At 40.7% G+C, this 25,664-nt stretch overlaps 1 protein-coding gene across 1 annotated transcript in view; it reads right to left on the bottom strand.

Moving 5' to 3' along the window:
* Positions 1 to 14,695, bottom strand: part of cep120 (centrosomal protein 120) — a 76,092-nt gene extending 61,397 nt beyond the window's left edge. The window contains exons 1-7 of the mRNA XM_080188950.1: positions 14,497 to 14,695; positions 10,070 to 10,226; positions 9,403 to 9,517; positions 7,921 to 8,062; positions 4,007 to 4,167; positions 3,231 to 3,428; positions 1,720 to 1,944 (exon numbers count right to left, since the gene is read on the bottom strand). Coding sequence (XP_080045076.1) covers positions 1,720 to 1,944; positions 3,231 to 3,428; positions 4,007 to 4,167; positions 7,921 to 8,062; positions 9,403 to 9,517; positions 10,070 to 10,226; positions 14,497 to 14,548 — 1,050 coding nt within the window. The 5' untranslated portion in view covers positions 14,549 to 14,695. The remainder of the gene's footprint in view (positions 1 to 1,719; positions 1,945 to 3,230; positions 3,429 to 4,006; positions 4,168 to 7,920; positions 8,063 to 9,402; positions 9,518 to 10,069; positions 10,227 to 14,496) is intronic.
* Between the last annotated feature and the right edge of the window lie 10,969 nt (positions 14,696 to 25,664).

The raw sequence follows: 25,664 nt of genomic DNA, 5'->3' as shown, positions 1-25,664 counted from the left end.
ATGACGTTCCAGTTCAGATCACCTGACTTATTTTTTCTACCGCTTGCTATTCCTTGCTGTTGTGTAGGTAAACAGGACCGGTTCTCAGCCTGAAGGTTAAATTAGAAAAGCGTATGTGTGGCCACTGCCCAGCCAACGCAATAGCCCTGGAGCTCCTTGGGAGTTAGTGATAACTAACCTTACACTAAGGCAAGTAGCTGGATTGCATCACATTAGCAAAACTAAATATTTAGGAAATGTGATAAGTAATTTAGGACTAATCGTTTTATAATGGTACTCATTGAGCTGCAATGGCAGTCAAGACCAGCGCAGACTTCCAAGGAAACAGGGTTTGAGGATATAAAATACTCAGACCAGAATGTGCAAGTGTACTGCAGTCTCTATATTAAAGTTGCATGATGTATTTTAATACTTAACTCTTATCCTCACATTTATGCACTTAAAATGAAAACTACACGTGCAAATTTTGCATGCCTTCATTATGCATTCCTACTAGTGGTGGCACTTCCGTAGCTCCATTGCTCAGGATCAGATCAGAAACTCCAAGGTATATTATGAAGTCAATCTAGACTCTAATAACGAGGTGTTTAGCTCCAGTTATGATTTGACTGAGCCACCAGGAAGCTTTTGTTAAAACAAACATTTAAGAACACAGTTAGCACACAACAAAGAATTAGCATAACTTTTACCCATTAAAAGATTTTAACATGACAAAGCGCAATTCCTAACAGCTATCGCTCTCACTGGTTCCAATTTAAGCAATATCCCATTGATAAAAATCTAATTAGCATCAAAAACCGATATACTCGTGTGGATTTCCAGCCTTTTAACACCTCTGGGCAGACCTGTCTTCTGACTCTCATACTTTTTTTTTCCAGAGAAGGAGATATCCTCAAAACAGCAAAACTTCAGAGAAATAAACCTTCTTGTCATCCGCTAGTGATGATAGAGCTCCCCCTCCCCCCCACACACAAAGATCTTGCTCAGCAGAGTTCCCTCTATAAATCTCTGGCTGAGCATCTTGAACTCCGAGTCTCTGACAGATCCCATCTCTGGACTTCGGACAAAGGGCTCGCTCTCCCTGCAACTTCCAAGCAGCAAGTGACTTCATTTTGCTGTGTAAGCCTAGCTCCACCCAGTCAAATAACCATATCCGTCAATCAGCCTAATCAAGTCCCACTCTGAAAAACCCCAGGGGAGAAAACTAAAATAACCACAATATTCGTCCAGATTAAAACAAACACTGCAGCAATTAATAATCAATTATGCTGATGCAGTAACAACAGGGACTGCAGTGTACAGACCAAACAACACTGATAAATGGAATTGCTAAAACCGATCTTCAAGAAACATAATGCAATACATTTTTTTCAAGGCACAGTATAATGACACCATAAATAGGAAGGCAGAATTACATTGTTTCCAAAGGCAATTTTCCCCATAAATGCAGAAATAGAAATGAATAATAGGAAACTTGAAAGAATGGTTCCAAGACTTTTGATCTACTAAGTTAGTGTTCTTATGGGTAACAATTTTGTACATCAAGCTCTCACTTTTGAAAAAGATAATTACAAAATAATCTCAGATTATGCCACACAATTATTCATCAAGAAAGAATCACTGCTATCACTATACTTTACAGTAAGATAAAACTTGAATGAAAACAAGCACAATAGATAAATTTCAAATTAAGCCAAAACAAAAACAAACAATAAATACCTGAGAATGTATTCCATCTTTTCTAAGAGTTACTGACACTCCTACAGTAGGGCACAACTCCAGTGGCAGAGGAGGCACTTTTTGCTTTGCTTTGTTAGGTGCCACCAAACGAAATGCTCCTTCAACTCCCACAGGATGCTGACTTATTTCTTGGTCTCCTTTTACTAATCCTGCAAATGAGATCTCTGCAGTGCCCAGTGACCTGTCTCCACAGCACAAATGAATCTGAAATTTAAAAGACAAAGTTCAATGGATGGTGAATCTTGGATCTAAGTGCAATCAGAGGCATTACTAGACATCACATATTTAAAAACTTCAGATTATACCTATCTGGATGAAAGGGTTAATAATCACACAAGTTTAAAAATCACATAAGCTGCAAGCTGCTAGACTTAGTCACACAGATAAGGCTATGAGAAAACCACAGGTCTTGATTAATGCAGACTCAGATAAATATCAAAGGCCATACAAGTATACACAGGACCTCCACTAAATCATGTGCAGCTGCAGCTTTTAGAGTCTGTTACAACAAGAGACAATGGACAGGAGAGTTGATAAACCATGAGTTAGAAAGATAACTTCATAACTGTAAAAATATGTGCTTGGTGTTGTTATCGTTAGATCGACAAGCATAAGTTGCAATTGGACAACTTTAGCCTTATGCTATGCATGATTTAAACCTTATCAATAGTTGAGTGGATATAGATATAATTTCAGTGTAAATGTAAACTTTGACTGATATATGTTAATTTCTTGCGACTGGATTAGAAAAGACCAATCTAAAAAATGGTGCTTTCAGGTAATAGGATTGTTTAGTACATGCTGAAGGCTCAGATAAGTAGACTGACATCAGGCATACTGAATGCAATGGAAATGTAAATAATTTACTTGACAATATTTTTAACTCTGGACATGAAATTAATTTACCCAAAAAGGATTAATGAACATACAAAGTTAAATACATTGTGCAAGACCCCCTAAGAAATCACAATTGTGAAGTTATCAATTCTTTCTAGATTGTTTTGTTTACTCAACTTTGTCTTTTACTTGTGACTAACTGCAAATACACCCTGTTAGCTTTTTCCCTTGGAAGGTGATTCGTAATACACTGCCGACAATGGACTGATCCATAATGACACATCCCCACAGAGACAATGGATCATGATGTGGAGATGCCGGCGTTTAACTGGGATAAGCACAGTAAGAAGTCTCACAATACCAGGCTAAAGTCCAACAGGTTTCTTTGGTAGCACGAGCTTTCAGAGTGCTACCTCTTCATCAGGTGATAAGACAATGGATCAGTCTGCATTGGGGTGGGAGATGATGTACTCTGAAGTTGCCATCTTGCCGCTCCCTTGCACTACTTCAAATGACACATGTATCCTGTTCTTTCTTTTGTTTTAGACAAGTGCAAAAGAGCATTACCACTTTACTGCCCTCCTCCTACTTTCTGGGCATATGCAACAATTGTAACCGCATCTTATGAATGGAAAATAATATTTATATAATACCTGCAGACTTGGCTGTGAAGATAGGAATAACCGGAGAATATCAAGTCGACTACGAATCCTCACTGAAGCTCGCTCAGGTGCAAAATTTGGGTTCATCAGGTCACTGAAAGGATCATTTGTGACATCATTTCCCAGCAACGTGTAGTAAAAGAAAAATTCAAGTCTCTCTTCCGGAAGTTTAATTACACTAGGAATCAACTGGGAAAAGTGCAAAGTCACACTCCATACCATCAAGACATTTTTTATGTGCTAATATCCACATTAACAGAAAAATTACAAATAAGCCTTTGGTGAAACATTTACTAACTGAAGGGCCAGAATATTAACTGTAAAAATTATATATAAGCAGCAATCCCTTCAAATATATCCATCATTGAAAAGTGCAATTTTAATAAGCATTTACGGTTCTACTGAGAGCTTTCACAAGGACTTTGTTTCAGTTTGCTAAGTTAGGGCAATGTTTAATTCATACACTTTATTGAATTGTCACCTAACTCTTTATAAAAAGAAGCTGCTGGGAACACAGAAGAAACTCGCTCAATTCACATTCAGGTTTGCACTCTAGCTTTCTGGTTGTCTTTGAACAGAATTTGTCTTGCTTCAAAAAATACTTCAAGTGCAAAGCAATGAAAGATGTAATTAAACTTATTCTGAAGACTTTAATGTGAAGACATTTATTTATATTCTATATCATGCAGGACGAAGCACATGTTTCAACAGTATGGCAACATGATTAACATTGCAACTTCTAACTTGGGACTACTACTTTCACCAACCTGTTCTAACTGTGCTGCAAACGCAATGGTCACAGAAAGCATAAAGAAGTCAGTGCAGTATTCTGCCGGCCCTATCTGATAATAGCTTTCTTCCTCATTCAGAATTGCTGTCAGAGTCTTTGGGTTCAGGTTCAGAACAGGACATGATGGAGTTTCTATCACTATAAAATATGAAAATAGTTTAGAAAGCATTTCAATCTACAATATTAAGGTGCTGACTCTATTCAAAATAGGTTTTGAAGGTCAGTCCTCATATAGTAAGAAATAGATCCTCTACAAATACTATCACATTATTCACTTCACATCTAAAATACTTTAAGTAATTGAATTCTGAATCTGAAAGCAAATACAAGATATAAAAAAAGGAAATGCACCCACAACGTCACATGTCTCTTCTACACAAATTGACTAATCAGCTTTGCACTCCCAGCACTTTTAGAGACATAATGATCCAATGTATAACAAACTATGTTTTTCTCTACAGCATTTGTAGTGGCTAAGCAACAGAAAGAGTGTTAAAACAGCAACACCATCAAAATATTAGCCTGAGGTGGGAATGTAGAATTCAAACTGAACATGGAAATGTCTTTTGGGATGCAAGTGGAAAGAAGAGTGTAACTTTTCTGAATAAAATTTTCTAAATTAGGATTTGCAAGAAAAATCAGGGCTAATTTTATATATACAGAATCAGTTAATAGGGTAATTGCAGTGTTCATTATTTTAGGCAAGAAAATCACTGGAAGTAAACAAGCAACATAAACAAATGAGTTCTGGTCTTTTGAAACAGGAACATGTCGATGAAGTTAACTTCGTGGCTGGCTTTCCAGAACTTAGCTTTTTTACTAAAAGACAGATTTAATCATGTTTTATTGACAATACCAAGATGAAAGATAATCATAGAATCATATAAGTTACAAATAAATTTGATACGTAAACCCTTCTCAGCCTTTTGTCCAGTTCAACAAAATCAAATCAAGAATTAGTTTATTCTCTCTCTATTAGTTGCCAGCAAAAATTCAGATTTATGCATAGAAGTATGAAAGATATAATTATGGGCCTAATGAGGCCAAAAAAGCAAAAAAGGTTCGTGGATCCAGCAGTGAAATAAACGAAGTGGAGTGAAGGAGGACACGCCCCCTTTTATGGCATCAGTTGCCATAAAGCAGGTGAGTACAAAGGCAACACTGAAAGGGAGACTGAGTTTGGCAGCTGCCTGCCTACTGTTTTACGGGAACTGATCTGGAGATGGACAGGCGAACTGTCATCTTTTATGTGCCTCTCCATTGTAAACATGCTTGCAGGGGACCCTAAAACCCAAGTGAAATCATTGAACCCTACAAGTGCAGAAAGAGGCCATTTGGCCCAACGAGTCTGCACCAACAACATTCCCACCTAGACCCTACCCCGATAACCCTACATATTTACCCTGTAACTTCTCAAATCTATGCATCCCAGGACATGAAGGGGCAACTTAGCATGGTCAATGTGCCCAACGAACACATCTTTGGACTGTGGGAGGAAACCCTCGCAGAAATGTGGAAAATGTTGAGTTATTTTTAAGGTGATCAATGCATTTGAGAAGTATAGTACATCAGCTTTTGTGCCATGTCCTTGAAGTCTTCCAAGTATGATAAAAATTATCATTGGAATACTACATTATACCTGTTCTAACTAGTGTTTTTTGAGATAGTTGATGTGGAGCTCCAAACTCTGCTATCCAGTCAAACCAACAGTGCACACAAATTCAGTGACATAAATGATTGAAATTGAAATTCCCATCAATCTCTCTTTCAATAACCCAAAACAAAATTAAATAATAAGTATAACATGATTTTGTACAAAACCCTTCCTCCTCCACATAAATTTTAAAGCTTCAACCTCTAAACTCAAACTGCTACATCGACAGCCGACATATATACAAATAAAATTCCAGATTAACACCAGAGCCACTGAATTTGAATAAGGCTTGTAAGATTAGTATCTAAATCCACTTAATATGGACAGCTGCTGTGGGTAAATCATTTCAGACTAGTGACATCAATACTCTTTTCCTGACTGATAAAATAAAGCATTCATTCATGCCCAGAAAAAATCGACAAGCGAAAAATCCAAAAAAAAATCAAACCACTCTGCTAAGACAATGGTATTTGTTTTGACTGTGATAAACAGAGAAACATATTCCTCAAGAATCCCAAAAGCCTTGCATCCTGGCCAACCAATAGCACGTTTCCAATGTAAAGAACGCAGGTAACCTCCCTTGCAAACAGTTGCTTCATAAAGAAATGCAGTGAGTTCCTTGCAACAAAGTTGTTACTTGAATATTCAGAACAGATTAAAAGCATCATATTTTGATAAATGTGGAAGATGTAAAAAGAAAGCAGAAAGTGAGAAAAATAAATGGGGAGCTGAGCTGGTTTGTATTTGAACAAAACTAAAAGTATCTTTCTGGTTTACGCATACCACAGTGAAGGCGATCTATATGCAAACATTTATATTAAATGTCAAACAAGGTTTTGAACAATGAATAAGTCTTGTGGAGATAAGCTACATTCTTAAAATACTACCCTTTCTTCCTGAAAAGGACACATTAAAATGATTGCATCTGATAAGTTTATTTCTCAAAGGTGAGTGGCGATAGGAAGAGCAACAGCAGCAACAATAAAGTGGAAGACAAAACTCTTAAGCAGAGAGTGAGTGGCAGTATGTATTTGGCTAAAACAAAACAGAAATATGACTGTTTGAGCTTGAGGAGTTTGGACTCCAGATTTTGGAACTTAAGCAGCAGTTCGCAACATCAATTGTATCAGAATTGTTGCTAGTATTAAATAACACCTCTATATTCAGCTACCAGGGATTGCAGTCCAATATTTCATATCAATTTAAAACACCTACACAGAATGCCAAAATGACACTCCAAAACAGAAATCCAAATGTGGATTTACCACTTATGATCCCAGCTGATATGAAGACAGGGCAAGTCAGATTCCAGAGTGATACAGCTTAATTTCTTTGTAAACCATGGGGTAAATTTCCTGACAAATTCACAGGAGTCTGCTGATAAACTTTTAAAATAAAGTATTTGTTAAAGCAAGAAAAAGGAATCATATTACAACAGATAAAAAGATTGGAAAGATCTCAAAATAAATACAAGATGCTGATTCAACCTCCCAATATTCCATGACCCAGCAATAACTTTACACAGAGAAACCAGGGAAGTGTTACCATTAGCTTGACACAGGCACACATGCACATGGTTGGGTGAATTCTTACACCCAAAAATGACTACAGTTTGATCTAGGTTTCAGTAGCAACGCCACCATACTGGTCACGGTAAAGTTCGATAACTGACTATTCGGTTAACTATTGTCCATGAGCCTTATAGTTTTTCTCAAAGCTGATAAACCCTGTCTCCCCTCTCTGACAGACAATGATTGAACTGCCCCTCAGCTCCTGACTGTCTGTTTCAACTGACCACTGTTGCTAGGCTTTTTAACTTGGCTTTTGAATATCTCAACTTGTAGTCTCCTCAACTCACCTTTTAAAACTCAGGGCTATAATTAGATACTTAATAAACCCATATAAATTTGTGTAACGTACGGAGGAATGGTTTCTAAGGACCATGCCTTACAACACAAATCTAAATGAAACTTAAACTATTCCACTTTACATTACACAAATATACAAAAATTCAACTTGAAAAATATGCACTTATTATCACACACTCAAACAGGATTACAAACTGAAATTACTTATTGGACAGAATTACATTCTATGATTAGACCAAAGGTGTGTTGAAAGCTGTGCAACTCTTACGGATGATTTTGCTATTTATAGTCTTAGCACAACGTTTGTTGACCGAAATAGGGACAACAAAGTTCAGGAAAATAAAATTATGTACTCCGAAATACACTTACTTTTTCCATCTCTTGGTGGTGCCTCTTTGGCTTTAAAACCTTCCACCTGCGGTTTAATATCAGTCTCCAACACAATGGCAATCTTGATTTCAGGTTTACTTTTTGTGTATTTGCTGCTAAGCAAGGGATACCATTTGGGTGTCTGAAGTAAAATTTTCAAATTAATCACAATTCACAAACAGAAAAGCAAGCATTTCCTGTTTAACAAGTCGTACAGCTGGCAAATGTCCTAAGTTCTACATTTTCATTGAATACCTCCTTATCTGAAGTAAATCTCACCATTTATACCAACGTCACTTGTAGAAAAGCAAAAGCCCTAATTAAATAACAATAGATGCTTCAAAAATAACCAAGGATCAGCTATCTGAAGAATTACAGTCAGCAACTTAAATAAAAACGTCAAAACGCAAAACAGTAGCTTGCCATTACAGTTGCTTTCATCTCCACATATGCAAAAGTAGGCAATGAAAGATGAAGACACAATCTATTAAATAGCAGCAACTAACACTAGTCCATTACATGTAAAAGGAAAATTTTTACTTCATTTTCAGCTAACTCAAGTTACAATCATTTGACCATTTAACGTTACCAATTTTTTGTCTGTTCTTAAGATACTGAAGGAGTAGCAAAAGGTTGAATTGCTTTTAGTGAAAATAGAATTACTTGCTCGATTCCATTTTTGCCTTTTACAGAATGATACAACTCTGTGCTAGCTCATTCAAAGAGCTATCCAATTAGTCCCGCCTTCTGGCACTTGGTCCACAGCTCTGCAATTTAACCCTTTCAAGTATTTATCAATTTCTTTTTGAAAACTACATCCACCACTCTTTCAGACCGTACATTTTAGGTTATAACAACACAGCACAAAATAAATTCTTCTAATTTCCCCTCTGGTCCTCTTGTTGATTACTTAAATCTGTGGCCACTGGGTTACCACACCACCCACAGGAGAAACAATTTCTTCCTGTTTGCACTATCAACACTCCATATAATTCTGAACACCTTCATTAAATCTCCTCTTAATTTTCTGTGCTTCAGTGACAACTCCAGCTTCTCCAGACTATAATAATTGATTTTCTTTTCCAAATTTCTGTAACCAATCAATTTTTGGTGACTTGTTTGTGCAATTATATTAATCCCTAGAATGAATGTCTGATATTTTGCTTCCTGATTATTGTCAAACACTATTCCAGATCTGAAATTGTGATTTGGTGCTTGAACTGAGACATGGTCATAACATGTCAAGGCAAGCATCACTGATTGAGAAAAACTCTAGATTATAATTTCAACTCTTTATTCACAAAGAAAATATACTCTTCTGCCTCTTGTACAATATATTTGCTTTATCCGCACGGCTTATTTGGAGGGAAACATCAATGTTAAAATGCCAGATGACAAAGTCCACATGATGTAAAAAGTTTAGCACACTTTGAATCATTTTTTTCTACTTCTTAAATGTTGACAGAACACAAGCCAACACACCTGTTTCATCTCTTGAACAGACCTCAAATCCAAAATTATATAACCCACAGACTCCTTTGCTGATGACAGAGAATCAATTGCATAACAATATAGCTTGATGGGCGTGCGTTGTAACCTACAAAGAAAACATACTGTTATATTAGTTAAACTTCTTGGTTTAAGTTAAAATAAAGAAGGTACATTCAGTACATTTATATTTTTATCAGTGCACATAAAACCATCTAAACTATCAAATGTGCCTGAAATTCATAAAAGCTCAGCGATCAGAGTGAGTTGTTAAGGCAGAAAAGTTGTAGAAACCCAATGATACACAGGTGGCACAGTGGTTAGCACTGCTGCCTCACAGTGCCAGGGACCCTGGCTCAATTCCAGCTTTGGGTGACTGTGTGGGGAATTTGTACCTACTCCCTGTGTCTGCGTGGGTTTCCTCTGGTGCTCCAGTTTCCTCCCACATTCCAAAGATACGCAGGTTAGGTGGACTGGCAATGGTAAATTGCCCCTCAGTGTCAGGGGGATTAGCAGAATGGGGTTACAGGAAAAGGACTGAGTGGAATTGTTGTCTGTGCAGGCTTGATGGACTCCTTCTGCACTATTGGGATTCTTTAACTTCCATTTTTATCTGCTTTTCTAAACATCCATAACCAAAATAATTTCATTCCAACCATACCTGTGCTGATACAATGATCTTCTGTCAAGTTCCCAGGCAAGTTCTGTAACAAATTCAGGCTGACTTTTGTGGTCAACTGGGTCTGTGGCCAGCAATTCTCCATCAAACCGCGCTTCTACCACAATTTTGTGCCGATGACGTTTTGGAAAATGTCGCCCTAAAGCAGACAGTGAAGACCAATGTTTAAATATTCTCAGATTTATAATTCACTCAAGAGACCAGATGCAACACTGTTCAACCTTTTGAGCAGAGAACTCAGTGGATAATTAACAATATGATTCAATCTCTTTAGAGGCAAGATTGCTATGATTGAACACCATGTCCAATTTATTGTCAGTTTTAGGTGCTATTTATAAACAGGTTTAAACTGCCTTCCCATATTTACTGAGGAACTAGATTACACTGCCCAAATTCATCTCTCAATAGGTTTTGACTGACAGCAGAATAAAGAGGTTTATCTAATAAGTGATTCAAACCCAGCTCCCAGATGAAAAACTCTATCTAATTCATTGCAAATATCCAGCCCTATCATAGCATTAGTAAGTTATATGACATAGATGCCGCACAAGATATTTATAATGGTGAATCTTCGAAGCCACTTCTTTTTGCTACTTAAAGTTGAAATGTTTTCTTAAAAATCTGAGAACTCAATGGAAGTTACTGTAACTAAATTAACAGGATCACTGAAACATGACAAATATTGGATTATCATTAGATTCCACAATGCTGCTGGAATCTGTAATTCTGCACATCAGCAGTCAATGACTTTTTCAGCAGTCACTGGTTTTAAGTGAATAAAAATAGTCTCAGTTGGGAGAGGAGCGCAGCGAAGACTCAGTGAAAAAGAGCATCCTGCAATATTTTGCAGGACAATCATCAGTTAATTTCTGGATTTATATTGACTTGGCTAATCTCAACAATTTAAGTAGTAGCGGAGGAAATTGATCACAATGTCAGCGTAAAAAAGTGTTTTCAAACAACATTGTTTGGGTAGTATGTTTGTAATAACACATTCATGACCATAAAAGCTGTCTTGTAACTATGATGATGCAGAATTTTATTTGATAAACTTTTGTTTCAAAACAAAAAAGCAGCAGGGCGTGGAAAGCAGCAAAGTTTCCCACTTCTGATTGCTATCCAATGATGACTGCAGTGTGTACATGGACATCTGATGACAAAAATAGACTGGACTGTAATGTGCTATCAACGCTTGTTTAGACTCAAGAGGACAGCATGCTACGGTGCAGAGGGACCTGGGGGTCCTTGTGCATGAATTGCAAAAACCCAGTCTGCAGATGCAGCAGGTGATCAAGAAGGCGATTGGAATGTTGGCCTTCATAGTGAGGGGGATAGAATATAAAAGCAGGGAGGTCTTGCTGCAACTATACAGGGTACTGGTGAGGCCGCAGCTGGAGTACTGTGTGCAGTGTAGGTCGCCGCACTTGCGGAAGGACATATTGGCCGTGGAGGGAGTGCAGAGAAGGGTCACGAGGCTGATACCGGAGATGAGGGGGTTAGCCTATGAAGAGAGAGACTAAATAAACTGGGTCTGTACTCACTGGAGTTTAGAAGGCTGAGGGGGGGGGTCTTACAGAGACATGTAAGATAATGAAGAGGCTAGATAGGGTAGACGTAGAGAGATTCTTCCTGCTTAGACAGGATAGCAGGACTAGAGGGCACCGCCTCAAGATAAAGCGGGGGGGGGCGGGGGGGGGGAGAGAGAGAGTTTAGATCAGAGCCGAGGACGAACTTCTTCACTCACAGGGTGGTGAATCTCTGGAATTCTCTGCCCATTGCAGTGGTGGAGGCTACCTCGCTGAATATATTTAAGTAGCTAGGTTTCTGATAGACAGGGGAATTAAGGGTTAAGGGGAGAAAGCGGGAAAGTGGAACTGATCCACTTCAGATCAGTCATGATCTTATTGAATGGCGGGGCAGGCTTGAAGGGCTAGATGGCCTACTCCTGCTCCTTTTTCTTATGTTCTTATCAGCTACTTTTGCTGAGTATTGAAAGATTGCCATTGTTATGGACATTTATTTGGCACCAAAACTGGGGTCGAGGTACTTGATGTATTTTTGTTCACATGAGGTGGGTGTCACTTGCTAGGCCAAAAGTGATTGCCATTCTCTCAAGAGGGTGAGGCAGCTTTGGAACTCTTCCTTAAAAGGCAGTAGAAACAGGATTGTTTTAAGGCAAAGGAACAAAAAAAAATTGTTGATAAGCAAATGGATGAAAGGTTATTGAGGACAGGCAGGTACCTGGAGCTCAGGTCACAGCCATGATCTTACTGAATGGCACCAGAGGCCTGAGTGACCTAATTCAGCTCCTAATTTGTACGTCTGTATTCCCTAATTTCCCTCAAGGTTGTGATTAGCTACCTTCTTGGACAGCTGCAGTCCAGGTGGTGTCGATACACCAGATCCAGGAGAATGTTCCAGGTTCTTGTGATCCCAAAACTGAAGGACCAGAGATAGAGTTCCAAGACTGGGTGACTTCGGAGCGGAGCATGTAGATGGTGATGTTCCCATGGATATGCTACCCTTGTCCTTCCGGTTGCTAATGGTCACGGGTTGGAAGGCACTGCTTCAAGTGGCAACACAGTGGCACAGTAGTTAGCACTACTACCTCACAGCACTAAGGACCCAGTTCAATTCCCAGCTTGGGTCACCGTTCGTGTGGAGTTTGCATATTCCCCCAGTTACTGCACAAGTTTTCTCTAGGTGCTGTGGTTTCCTCCCACAGATCAAAAGACGTGCTCTGCCAAAGGTTCAGCCAGACTCGAAACGTTAGCTCTATTCTGTCTCTGCAGATGCTGCCAGATCTACTGAGATTTTCCAGCATTTTCTGTTTTTGTTTCAGATTCCAGCAATCAGCTATGTTTGGGTTCCTTAAGGCCACAATTAGTCAAATACTGCCTTGCTATCAAGGACGATCACTCATTTCATGTCTTGACTTCAGCTCTTTTGTCTATGTTTGGACCAAAGGTTTAGAGCCGAATGGCTCAAATAAATCCCAAATTGAGAAGTGACAAACAGCTTTTTGCAGGAAAAGTCAACTTGCCAGCATTGACAGTACCACCTTCCATCACCTTTCCAATGATTTGAGATTAGATTTAAGGGGCAGTAATTAAACAGTTGGATTTGGGCCTGCTTGTGTGTACAGAACATAGCTAGGCAATTTTCCACATTGTCAGGTAAATGTCAGTGCTGCAGCTGTACTGGAACAGCTTGGCTCGAGGCTACATTCTGAGTGCAAGGATATTTCAGCACCTGCAATCTTTGCAATAAGTATCGCGGGCCTTCAGCCGTTTCTTGATATCACAAGGATTGAAACAAATTGGCTGAAGACTGTACGTGAAGTTGAGAAGCTCAGGAGGCGACCGAGATGCATCATCGACTCGGCACCTCTGGCTAAAATGGTTGCAAATGCTTCAGTCTTGCCTTTTGCACTCAGATGCCGGGCTCCCCAAACAATGAGGGTGAAAATGTTTGTGGAGCTGCAACTTCCAGTTAGTTGTTTAAAAGTTGTTTAAAAACATCACAACTAGATGTAACAGGACTGTAGGGCTTTGATCTGATCCTTTGGTTGTGGGACTGCTTAACTCTGTCAAGGGCAAAGAACTCCCAAAGTTGAAACAAATACATGAAGTGGCTAATCAAAGTAATAGTATCTTTCTTAAAAAACAGAGTTTATATCGTCTGCAAGAGACTATGTCAGTGATTACCTAAAAGCTATCTCAAATGAAAGTAAATGATTTGTGCTACACGAGTGTCACCTTAAAGTTTATCAGTTTACCATGTCATGAACATTCAATTTTGCAATATCAAACTTACATCGCAATAATCAGCAATGCTTCAAAGACAAATCCAGCAAAGCTATCTGAAAAGATTCAATTTCCTTCAGTCAGACCTTCTGCAACTCTGCCCACAAATCCACTTCAAGCTTTGCAAAAGAGGCATTCAACATGCTCCATTTCCTTCAGCTTTAACTTTCCTTTGCATCGCCTCAACACCCAGCACCAAAAGTAAAATACATAACAGATAACATAACCTTCTACAGTTTCAATAGGCAACACTCAGCGCATAACTAAAATCCCTGCTCAAACAGCCCACTTGATGATGAGAAACATACAACACTCAAATCTTTACTGTTAACTGTAATTGGTAAGGATGCGGAGAAGGGTGGAGGGTCTTCCGGGGTTGGCAGAGGTCCTGGGGATAGTGGGCCTCCCGGGAATGAGTCTCCCCCAGAATTGGAGTCCCAGAGATGAGAATCCCAGGGACGGCGAGGCCGGTCCCGGGAGGACGGCGAGGCCGGTCCCGGGAGGACGGCGAGGCCGGTCCCGGGAGGACGGCGAGGCCGGTCCCGGGAGGACGGCGAGGCCGGTCCCGGGGACGGGGGTCCCTGAGCTGCGGGTCGCAATTACCTTCCAGGACGGAAACCACAATGAGCAGCTGCTGCTCTGCCCGGGACACCATGTTCGCGACTCCGTGAGTATCTCAGGCCCGGCTCCGTTCTCTCCGCCTCCTCCTCCCGCTCCTCAGTCCTGCTCTTTGAACTCGGTCTCCCCGCTTCTCCATCATTTTTACCGCCGCCCGCTTCAAACACAACAACTTCCGGTCCCAACGGCCGCCGCCATCAAACCGGAAACTGCAGCGCACTCACCGCGACCCCTACAGGCTGTCCGAGGCACACAGTCACAAGTCTCACAGCATCAGGTTAAAGTCCAACAGGTAGCACAAGCCACGAGCTTTCGGAGCACTGTCCCTTCATCAGGTAAGTGGGAGTTCAGTTCACAAACAGAACATATCCTCATTGTTCCTTGGGAGCACAGCAGAGAGGCAGCAATTGGTGAGAGGAGAGCTTGAGGGTAAGCTACTGTTTTTTTTTAACTAACTTCTTTAGTTTTTTTAAAATTTTAAACCAGAAACCAGAAGAAGTCGCAGGGAGGCGTGGGTAGTAGTTTTTTAACCTCTCGACCCCCATAAATTGGAACAGTGCTATTGATAAAAGTTACAGGGAGATAGTTACTCCTAAAAGTGATACATGGGTGACTGCTAGAAGGGGTAAGAAGTAGTTAGAGCAGCAATCCCCTGAGGTTGTTCCTCTCCAAAATAAGTACTCTGTTTTGGATGCTGTTGGGGAGGAAGACTCAACCGGGGTAAGCCATGCGGTACAGGTCTCAGGAGTAGAGCCTGTCCTTGATGTTCAGGTGGAAAAGGGGAAGAAAAGAACAGGATTCGTGATCGGGGATTCCACAGTTAAGGGGACAGATAGGAGAGTCTGTGGGAACGAGCAAGACTCGTGGTTGGTATGTTGCTATGTTACCTCCCAGGTGCCAGGGTCCATGATGTCTCTGATCGAGTGTACGAGATCCTTAAGGGGGAGGGGAACCAGCCCCAAGTTGTGGTTCATGTAGGCACCCATGACATAGGTAGGAAAAGGGACGGGGATGTAAGGCAGAAATTCAGGGAGTCATGGTGGAAGCTTAGGAGTAAAACAGACAGAGTTGTTATCTCTGGTTTGTTACCTGTGCCGCGGGATAGCATGGAGAAGAATAGAGAGAGAGAACATTTGAACTTGTGGCTAAAGGGATGGTGCAGGAGGGAGGGTTTCAGATACTTGGACAATTGGGGCTCATTCTGGGGTAGGTGAGATCTCTATAAAAGGGATGGTCTGCACCTGAACCAGAGGGGTACTAATATCTTGGGGGAAAAATTTGCCAAAGCTATTCGGGGGGGTTTAAACTGATTCAGAGCGGGGATGGGAACCTGAATTGTAGCTCCAATGTACAGGAGGATGAGAATAGAGAGGCCATGGATAAGGTTTCTAGGTCGCAGCAGTGTATTGGCAGGCGGGAGGGTGGTTTGAAGTGTGTATACTTTAATGTGAGGAGCAATAAGGTGGACAAACTTGCAGCCTGGATTGGTGCCTGGGACTTTGATGTTGTGGCCATTTCAGAGACATGGATAGAGCAGGGACAGGAATGGTTGTTGCAGGTTCCAGGGTTCAGATGTTTAAGTCAGAGCAGAGAAGGTGGTAGAAGAGGGGGAGGCGTGGCATTGTTAGTCAAGGACTGTATTACGGTGGCAGAAAGGACGTTTGATGTGGACCTGCCTATTGAGGTAGTATGGGCTGAGATTAGAAACAGGAAAGGAGCAGTCACCCTGCTGGGAGTTTCTTATAGGCCTCCAAAAAGTTCCAGAGATGTAGAGGAAAGGATTGCAAAGATGATCCTGGATAGGTGCGAAAATAATAGGGTAGTTGTTATGGGGGACTTTAACTTTATAAATATCGATTGGAAAAGCTACAGTTCAAGCACGTTAGAGGGGTCAGTTTTTGTCCAATGTGTGCAGGAAGGTTTTTTGACACAGTATGTAGATAGGCCAACAAGAGGTGAGGCTACATTGGATTTGGTACTGGGTAATGAACCAGACCAGGTGTTAGACTTGGAGGTAGGTGAGCACTTTGGTGATAGTGACCACAATTCGGTTACGTTTACCTTTGTGATGGAAAGGGATAGGTATATACCGAAGGGCAGAAATTATAGCTGGGGGAAAGGTAATTATGAGGCTATTAGGCGAGATTTAGGATGCATAGGTTGGAGTAGGAAACTGCAGGGACTGGGAACAACTGAAATGTGGAGCTTATTCAAGGAGCAGCTACTGCAAGTCCTTAATAAATATGTACCTGTCAGGCAGCGAGGAAGTGGTCGAGTGAGGGAACCGTGGTGTACTAAGGAAGCTGAATCTCTGGTGAAGAGGAAGAAGGAGGCTTATGTAAAGATGAGACAAGGAGGCTTATGTAAAGATGAGACATGAAGGCTCAGTTAGGGCATTGGAGAGTTACAAATTAGCCAGGAAGGAGCTAAAGAAAGAGTTAAGAAGAGCTAGAAGAGGACATGAGAAGACTTTGGCCGATAGGATCAAGGAAAACTCTAAAGCTTTCTATAGGTATGTCAAGAATAAAAGATTGGTTAGGGCAAGATTAGGGCCAGTCAGAGACAGTAGTGAGAAGTTGTGCGTGGAGCCTGAAGAGATAGGAGAGGCACTAAATGAATATTTTTCATCAGTATTCACGCAGGAAAAAGTCAATGTAGTCGAGGACAATACTGAGATACAGGCTTTTAGACTAGACGGGATTGAGGTACATAAGGAGGAGATGTTAGCAATTCGTGAGGGTATGAAAATAGGTAAGTCCCCTGGGCCTGATGGGATTTACCCTAGGATTCTTTGGGAGGCTAGGGAGGAGATTGCAGAGCCTTTGGCTTTGATCTTTATGTCATCATTGGCTACAGGTATAGTGGCAGAAGACTAGAGGATAGCAAATGTTGTCCCCTTGTTCAAGAAGGGGAGTAGAGACCATCCTGGGAATTATAGACCAGTGAGCCTTACTTCTGTTGTGGGCAAAGTTTTGGAAAGAACTCTAAGGGATAGGATTTATAATCATCTAGAGAGAAATAAATTGATTAGGGATAATCAACACGGTTTTGTGAAGGGTAGGTTGTGCTTCACAAACCTTTTTGAGTTTTTTTGAAAAGGTGACCAAAGAGGGGGATAAGGGTAAGGCAGTTGATGTGGTGTATATGGATTTTAGCAAAGTGTTTGATAAGGTTCCCCATGGTAGGCTACTGCAGAAAATGCAGATGCATGGGATTGAGGGTGATTTAGCAGTTTGGATCAGGAATTGGCTAGGTGATAGAAGATAGAGGGTGGTGGTTGATGGGAAATATTCAACCTGGAGTTCAGTTACAAGTGGTGTACCTCAGGGATCTGTTTTGGGGCTACTGCTGTTTGTCATTTATAAAAATGACAAACAGCAGTGGCCCCAAAACAGTGGCCCCTAGATGAGGATATAGAAGGATGGGTTAGTAAATTTGCTGACGACGCCAAAGTTGGAGGAGTTGTAGACAGTGAGGATGAATGTTACAGTTTGCAGAGGGACATAGATAAGCTGCAGAGCTGGGCTGAGAGGTGGCAAATGGAGTTTAATGTGGAAAAGTGTGAGGTGATTCACTATGGAAAGAATAACAGGAGTACAGAATATAGGGCTAATGGAAGGACTCTTGGTAGTGTCAACGAGCAGAGAGATCTCAGTGTACATGTGCATAGATCCCTGAAAGTTGGCACCCAGGTTGATAAGGTTGTTAAGAAGGCGTATTGTGTGTTAGCGTTTATTGGTAGAGGGATTGAATTTCGGAGCCGTGAGGTCATGTTGCAACTGTACAAAACTCTGGTGCGTCCGCACTTGGAGTATTGCATACAGTTCTGGTCACCGCATTATAAGGAAGATGTGGAGGCATTGGAAAGGGTGCAGAGGAGGTTTACCAGGATGTTGCCTGGTATGGTGGGAAGGTCTTATAAGGAAAGGCTGAGGGACTTGAGGTTATTTTCGTTAGAGAGAAGAAGGTTAAGAGGTGACCCAATTGAGGCATACAGGACGATCAGAGGGTTAAATAGGGTGGGTAGTGAGAGCCTTTTTCCTCAGATGGAGATGGCTAACACAAGGGGACATAGCTTTAAACTAAGGGGTGGTAATTATAGGGCGGATGTCAGAGGTAGGTTCTTTACTCAGAGGGTAGTAAGGGCGTGGAATGCCCTGCCTGCAGCAGTTCTGGACTCACCAACTTTAAGGGCGTTCAAATGGTCAGTGGATAGACATATGGATAACATTGGAATAGTTTAGGTTAGAGGGTCATTAGATTGGTTCCACTAGTCGGCGCAACATTGAGGGCCGAAGGGCCTGTACTGCGTTGTAATGTTCTATGTTCTATATACAGAACAAATTCAATTTACAAGATAATTGGGATGCAAGTTTTTACTAGTAATTAAATCTTAAAGTACAGACAATGTGGGTTGAGAGAGGGTTTAGCACAGGTTAAAGAGATGGGTATTGTCTCCAGCTAGGACAGTTCGTGAGATTTTTCAAGTGCAGGCAAGTCATGGGGGTTACAGATAGTGTGACATGAACCCAAGAACCCGGTTTGAGACTGTCCTCGTATGCGAAACTTGGCTATCAGTTTCTGCTCAGTGATTCTGCATTGTCATATACCGTGAAGGCCATCTTAGAGAATGCTTATCCGAAGGTCAGAGGCTGAATGCCCGTGACTGCTGAAATGTTCCCCAAAAGGAAGAGAACATTCCTGCCTGGTGATTGTCGAGCAGTGTTCATTCATCCATTGTTGCAGCGCCTGCATGGTCTCCCCAGTGTATCGTGCCTCGGGACATCCTTTCCTGTAGCATATCAGGTAGATGACATTGGCTGAGTTGCAAGAGTGTGTACTGTGTACCTGGTGGATGTACACAATCGCACAATCTCAAACAGACCATTGTCCACAACAAATGACCCAGCCTTCAGGAGAAGAGTGACCATGACACCACACAACTCTGCCACAGCAACCCCTACAAGATGTGCCAGATCACTGATACGGATGCCACCTAGAGAAAATTATTACATTAAAAAGTTATAAACATTCAGTTTACTGTCACAGAAAGCTTTCCATCTGAAGTCAAAATCACAGTTGTTCCCAGCATATCACCCGACGAGTAATTTTGTTCACAGAGTGTTAAGCATCACCATGAAATAGACAGAACACTGCCTTAGCGATATCAAGCAGTTTAAATGATTGAATCTACAATTGCCCTTCAGGTGACCTGCCTGTCCCGAATTCCCCAACACAAAACCAGCAGCCATCCATTATTGCCCAAATGTAATAATCTAATTATAACTAATGTACAAATGCAAATTAGGTTAATTACAAAATAGACTTTCCCCTGTAATTCACTGGGGTTAACTTCCATCAATATGAAACTTAATGTAATTATAAAACTATTAGTAAGACATATCAATAAATAATGTTAATTGTTGTAATTTACATTCTGTTGATCCGACCAATCCCGTTGATAAGAAAAAGAATAATTTAGGATTAAGGCTTTTTTTTATGAACATTAAATATGTATCCTGTAATTGGTTTATATTTTTATTACAAATTTGAATGTTTATACATGAAATTATTTATCACACATAGATATTTATTAGTTTCCATTTGATTAGATTTGCCTTTCGCAGAGCTACATGCTTGTACTTGATGATTCAATTTGCAGCCTTGGCCTTCCAGCATTGTTTGCCACTTAAAGCAAGCTTCAATTGCTTGGATTGCATTTTCATTGTATTTACTTTTTCCTTGGGAGCACTTTGAAGGTTGCGTAGTTATCTGAGGTGTGCCAGATGTGAAATTCTTGGGGATTACATGACCCATTGATCATAGCTCTTTTGCAAAACATCTATTTGCTTCCTGGTGCTATCTCTTTACATAACCATTATTTTTGTTATGCTGTTCTTGCATTTAAAGTGGCATAAACTACAGCAAGACCTTGGACTATTGTGAGGCTGAGACTCACTGATTTGATTTTCCTTGGAGTGATAATAGCAAAAAAGAACTTGGAGCTATTGCCACAAATAGACTGCAAAAAAAAAGATGTGATTGCCTGTCAAAAAAGCACCAGTTCTCTTTAAGAGCCATTGGGGGCCTCCTATAAATGCAGTTGGTTGATGCATCGAACTGTGCCAACCTATTTTCCCCAGATGTCTGTTCCAGACCATAGTTATTACCACTTTGGCAATGGGTGCTATAATAAGGTATCCTTGAGAAAGATACTGAAGAAAGGAGACAATCTGCTATATGCTACAGAGCTTGGTGTTCTTTTGTATATCTATCAATCTCTTTAGTACTTGAGATGCTCAGTGAGGACTCATGGTGCTGGTTTCACTCAGTTCTCTCTGCTTAAAGTATTCCATTGCTCTGATAAGTATATTTCCCAATGGAGATATATAGAACATAGAACGTACAGTACAGGCCCTTTGGCCCTCAGTGTTGTGCCGAGCTATGTCCAAACCCAAAATCAAGCTATCCCACTCCCTTTAATTCTGGTGTGCTCCATGTGCCTATCCAATACCTGCTTGAAAGTTCCTAAAGTGTCCGACTCTACTATCAGAGCAGGCAGTTGATTCCACACCCCAGCCAGTCTCTGAGTGAAGAATCTACCTCGGATATCCCTCCTATATCTCCCACCATGAACCTAATAGTTATGCCCCCTACTAACAGCTATATCCACCAGAGGAAATAGTCTCCACACATCCACTCTATCTATCCCCTCTTCATCTTATAAACCTCTATTATGTCGCCTCTCATCCTCGTCAATTTAAGAATAGAGGATGAGGAAATCATAGAACCCTACAGTGCAGAAGGAGGTCCTTCGGCCCATCGAGTCTGCACCAAACACAATCCCACCCAGGCCCTACCCCTACATCCCTACATATTATACCCAATAATCTCTCTAACCTATGCATCCCTGGATACTAAGAGGCAAATTCTTAGCATGGCCAATCAACCTAACCCGCACATCTTTGGACTGTGGGAGGAAATCAGAGTACCCAGAGGAAACCCACGCAGACACGAGGAGAATGTGCAAACTCCACACAGATAGTGACCCGAGCCGGGAATTGAACCCAAGACCCTGGAGCTGTGAAGCAGCAGTGCTAACCACCATGCTATCAAGCCATCCCGGAAGCAGATGCAGAAAAGCTAGATTGGAGGCATTTAGAATGAGGCTTCACAAAGGTGTTTCTTCTGTATCTATTCATAATCACTCACCTTGGGGCAACCAAACCAGAAGATCTTACTTAGATTTATCTGACTGTCAGTATCCTCCCTCTCTAACCAACTGGAAATTATTGGGGAAATATGTCAATTACTGTTTGAAGACCCGCAGCCCATTTCTCCAAAGGGAGCAGTATGAGCTGAAAACATTAAGATTACTACTGTTGTGAACCTACTAGCATTTGCTCCCTTCCAAGTACCGTTATGTGAATTTTGCCACATTGCAATAATAATGTATATTTATTTATCTTTAATTTTCCAAAAAAAATTCACAGGAACATTATCTAGCAAAATTTAATACTGAGTCACATAAGGATTATATTAAATCATGGCAACTCCCCAGTATCTATGAAGAAGGCTACTGATGCTTTTTGCGTAATGACTGCGTGATTCAAATTTTCTCCAAGAATGGCAATGACTAAGGACCATTCAATTCTACCAAGTGGCTGGGTCTCACAGTCGAAGGAGAAATTTGCATAATTGTTCTGACTGGGTGAGAAGAAACAAACTGGCTCCCATTTACCCAGCCTTTTTGGTTCATCTCAACAAAGATTTTTAAATTTTTTTCCCCTTAGTACCTTTTCTAATAAGTATATTTATTTTTTAATGAAGAGACAATCAAACCAGGTTTTTTTGAGTCAATGAAAGAGCAAATTTATTGGACACGAAACCTGAGGAAAAAACAACAAAAGATGTTATCACACACACACACACGTATCAGAAGGGAGAAAAATTCAAGTCCAAATAAAAGTTTCAGGAATATGCGATTGCATTTTTCCTTGTCCTTGAGGCATAGACTGTTGAACATTGCAGCCATTTGAAATGTTAACTAGACCCTCCAAAATTCTGGAGCAGATTGCAAACAGAAAACTGAACTTTAATACAATTTGCTGCCTTTTAATTCCATGATCTGTCTCCCAAAAATCAATGGGTTTCTCCTGAGGTTCTTTCCAATGGAAATACAGTGGGCAAAATTCTCTCAGTCTGCCTGCAGCGGGTTTGGTGGCAGATGGCAGCAGGGAGTCCAGCAAGAGCCATGAAAATTACTTTTCTTTGTGTCTGGCTTACAAGTTCTTAAAAACCTCCTGCCTATGCATTCCAAGAAAGGGATTTGATTAACATGTCTTGCAGTCCTTCAGCTAAAATTCTCCAAGAGCATATGCCCTGCCATCACTGCCAGCGAGAACAGACAATTTGGTGCTTAGCTAAATTACCGTTCATTGCAGTGGGACCGAAGGATCCCAGCCTCAGGCAAGGTTAAAGAATTCCAACCTTCATCTCAGAAACTTCTGACCCGTTTCACGAAATAGAATCCAAAATGAAATGGAGGTATTTCATTCTCCACAGGGATTTTGTAGCCTCTTGGTGTATCCTCGCAAGCTAACAGTTTCCCATTGCAATGACAGAATTACAGTTGATTGAAATCAATACTTTGCATTTTTAATGCCCTTCTTTCAACAGTCCCTTTTTGAAGTGGACAATGACAATGCACCCTCACTCCTTGCCACGCCCCTCCCACCCTCAGATGTGAAAATCATGCAACTCGTCAGAGCAGGTCTGCGATGCAATCCATGTACAAACTTTCCAGAGAAGTGTTCAACTTACAATGCCAGACAGGTGGTAGCCATCTTTGGTCAGTGTCCTTTTGTGTATTTTCTTCTGAAACACGTCTTCTTGAAACAGCTCGATATGTTTTTGGTTCACTGGTGAAGTTACTCAGTAGGAATTTCTTGTCATCTTTACATCCTAAATGACATCCTTTCAATTTTCTGAAAATGAAATTCTAAAAATTAAAGTAATGTCTATGTAGTCTGTAATACCACTCACCTATTCTGCATGTTATATACCTGTTATATACCTGAAATCCAGGAAACAACCATGATGCTTTCATTATTGCAACAATTTACCTCACCAACATCCACACTGCAGATCCAAGTGTTTTGATTTGTGATCAGGATTATTAAATGGTTGACAAGTCCAGTAAAACTTTCATAGAGGGATACAATAGCTACAGTGAGGCCTGTGTCATGACAAGAAGTGTCATACAGCTTCTGTAGGAATTCTCCTATGTCATTTTAGTTTCCTGAAAAAACATCAAGAAGAGTTCTGCACAATATCTTGGTGAGCCTCAAGGATTATTGTGGCCTGCTACATTCAGCATAATATTGTAATTTTTTTTCTCTGCTTCTGGAGGCTGAAAGCCTAGTTGATATGTAAATTAAAATAATAGAAGATTTATAGTATAGGAGGAGGCTACTCAACATCAGATCCATGCCAGCTCTCTGCAGGAATAACTCAGTCAATGTCAATCTCTTTCCCTGTATCTCTGCTTTTCTTAAATCAAGTGCTTCTTCAATTTCCTTTTGTAAATCATGATCAAATCTGTCTCCACCAGGCAACTAATTCCAGAACTACTCGCTGCATAAAAAAGATTTTCCTGATGTTGTCATTAACTCTTTGCCAATCACCTCAAATCAGTGTTGTTTTTCATTCTATTCTGTCTGGACCCCTCATGATTTTGAACACCTCTATCAAATCTCCTCTCACCCTTCTCTTAGGAAAATAACTCCAGCTTCTTCAATCAATCCAAACAACTGAAGTCTCCCATCCCTGGAGCCATTCTCATAATATTTTTTCTGCACCCTCTGAAACCTGCACATCCTTCCAAAAGTGCAGTACCTAGAATTGAACACAATACTTCCACTGAGGCCAAGCCAGAGTTCATCAAAGCTCACCATTATGTTCTTGCTTTTGAATTCTATGCATCTATTTATAAAGTCCAGGATCCCATATGTTTTTGAATGACTTTTTCAATCTGCCCTGCCTCCTCATTGTTTGATAGAATCACAGAATAGCTGCAGCACAGAAGGTGGCCATTTGACACCAGCTGTTCTGGCCCTCTAATGAACAGTTCACCCAATGATAACCCCTGCCTTTTCCCAGTGACCTTGTAAGTTTTCTCTTTTCAGATAAAAGCCAATTCCCTTTTTAAAGCCTCAATTGAACCTACATCCTCGACACTCAGTTTCCGATTCCAACCACTTGCTGCGTAAAGAAGATTTTCTTCATGTCGCCATTGTCTCTTTTGCTAATTGCCTTAAATCTGTGCTCTCTGGTTCTCAATCCTTCCATCATAGTCATAGAATCATAGAGGTTTACAGCATGGAAACAGGAGCTTCGGCCCAATTTGTTCATGCCACTTTTTTTTAAACCCCTAAGCTAATCCCAATTGCTTGCATTTGGCCCATATCCCTCTGTACCCATCTTATCCATGCAACTATCTAAATGCTTTTTAAAAGACAAAATTGTACCCGCCTCTACTACTACCCCTGGCAGCTTGTTCCAGACACTAACCACCCTCTGTGAAAAAATTGCCCCTCTGGATACTTTTGTATCTCTCCTCACCGTAAACCTATGCCCTCTAGTTTTAGACTCCCCTACCTTTGGGAAAAGATATTGACTAACTAGCTGATCTGTGCCCCTTATTATTTTATAGACTGCCATAAGATCACCCCTCAGCCTCCTACGCTCCAGAGAGAAAAGTCCCAGTCTGTCCAGCCTCTCCTTATAACTCAATCCATCAAGTCCCGGTAGCATCCTAGTAAATCTTTTCTGCACTCTTTCTAGTTTAATAATATCCTTTCTATAATGGGATGACTAGAACTGCACACAGTATTCCAAGTGTGGCCTTACCCATGTCTTGTACAACTTCAACAAGACATTCCAACTCCTGTGTTCAATGTTCTGACCAATGAAACCAAGCATGTCGAATGCCTTCTTCACCACTGTCCATCTGTGACTCCACTTTTAACAAACATGTACCCCCTAGATCTCTTTGTTCTGCAACTCTCCCCAGTGCCCTACCATTAACTGAGTAAGTCCTGCCCTGGTTAATCTATCAAAATGCATCACCTCACATTTGCCTAAATTTAACT

Source organism: Carcharhinus amblyrhynchos, chromosome 5, assembly GCF_965287045.1.
Source record: "Carcharhinus amblyrhynchos chromosome 5, sCarAmb.v2.hapA, whole genome shotgun sequence".
Classification (NCBI taxonomy): domain Eukaryota; kingdom Metazoa; phylum Chordata; class Chondrichthyes; order Carcharhiniformes; family Carcharhinidae; genus Carcharhinus; species Carcharhinus amblyrhynchos.
Note: the sequence above shows the minus strand (reverse complement) of the source record. Positions and strands in the feature narration are given on the sequence as shown.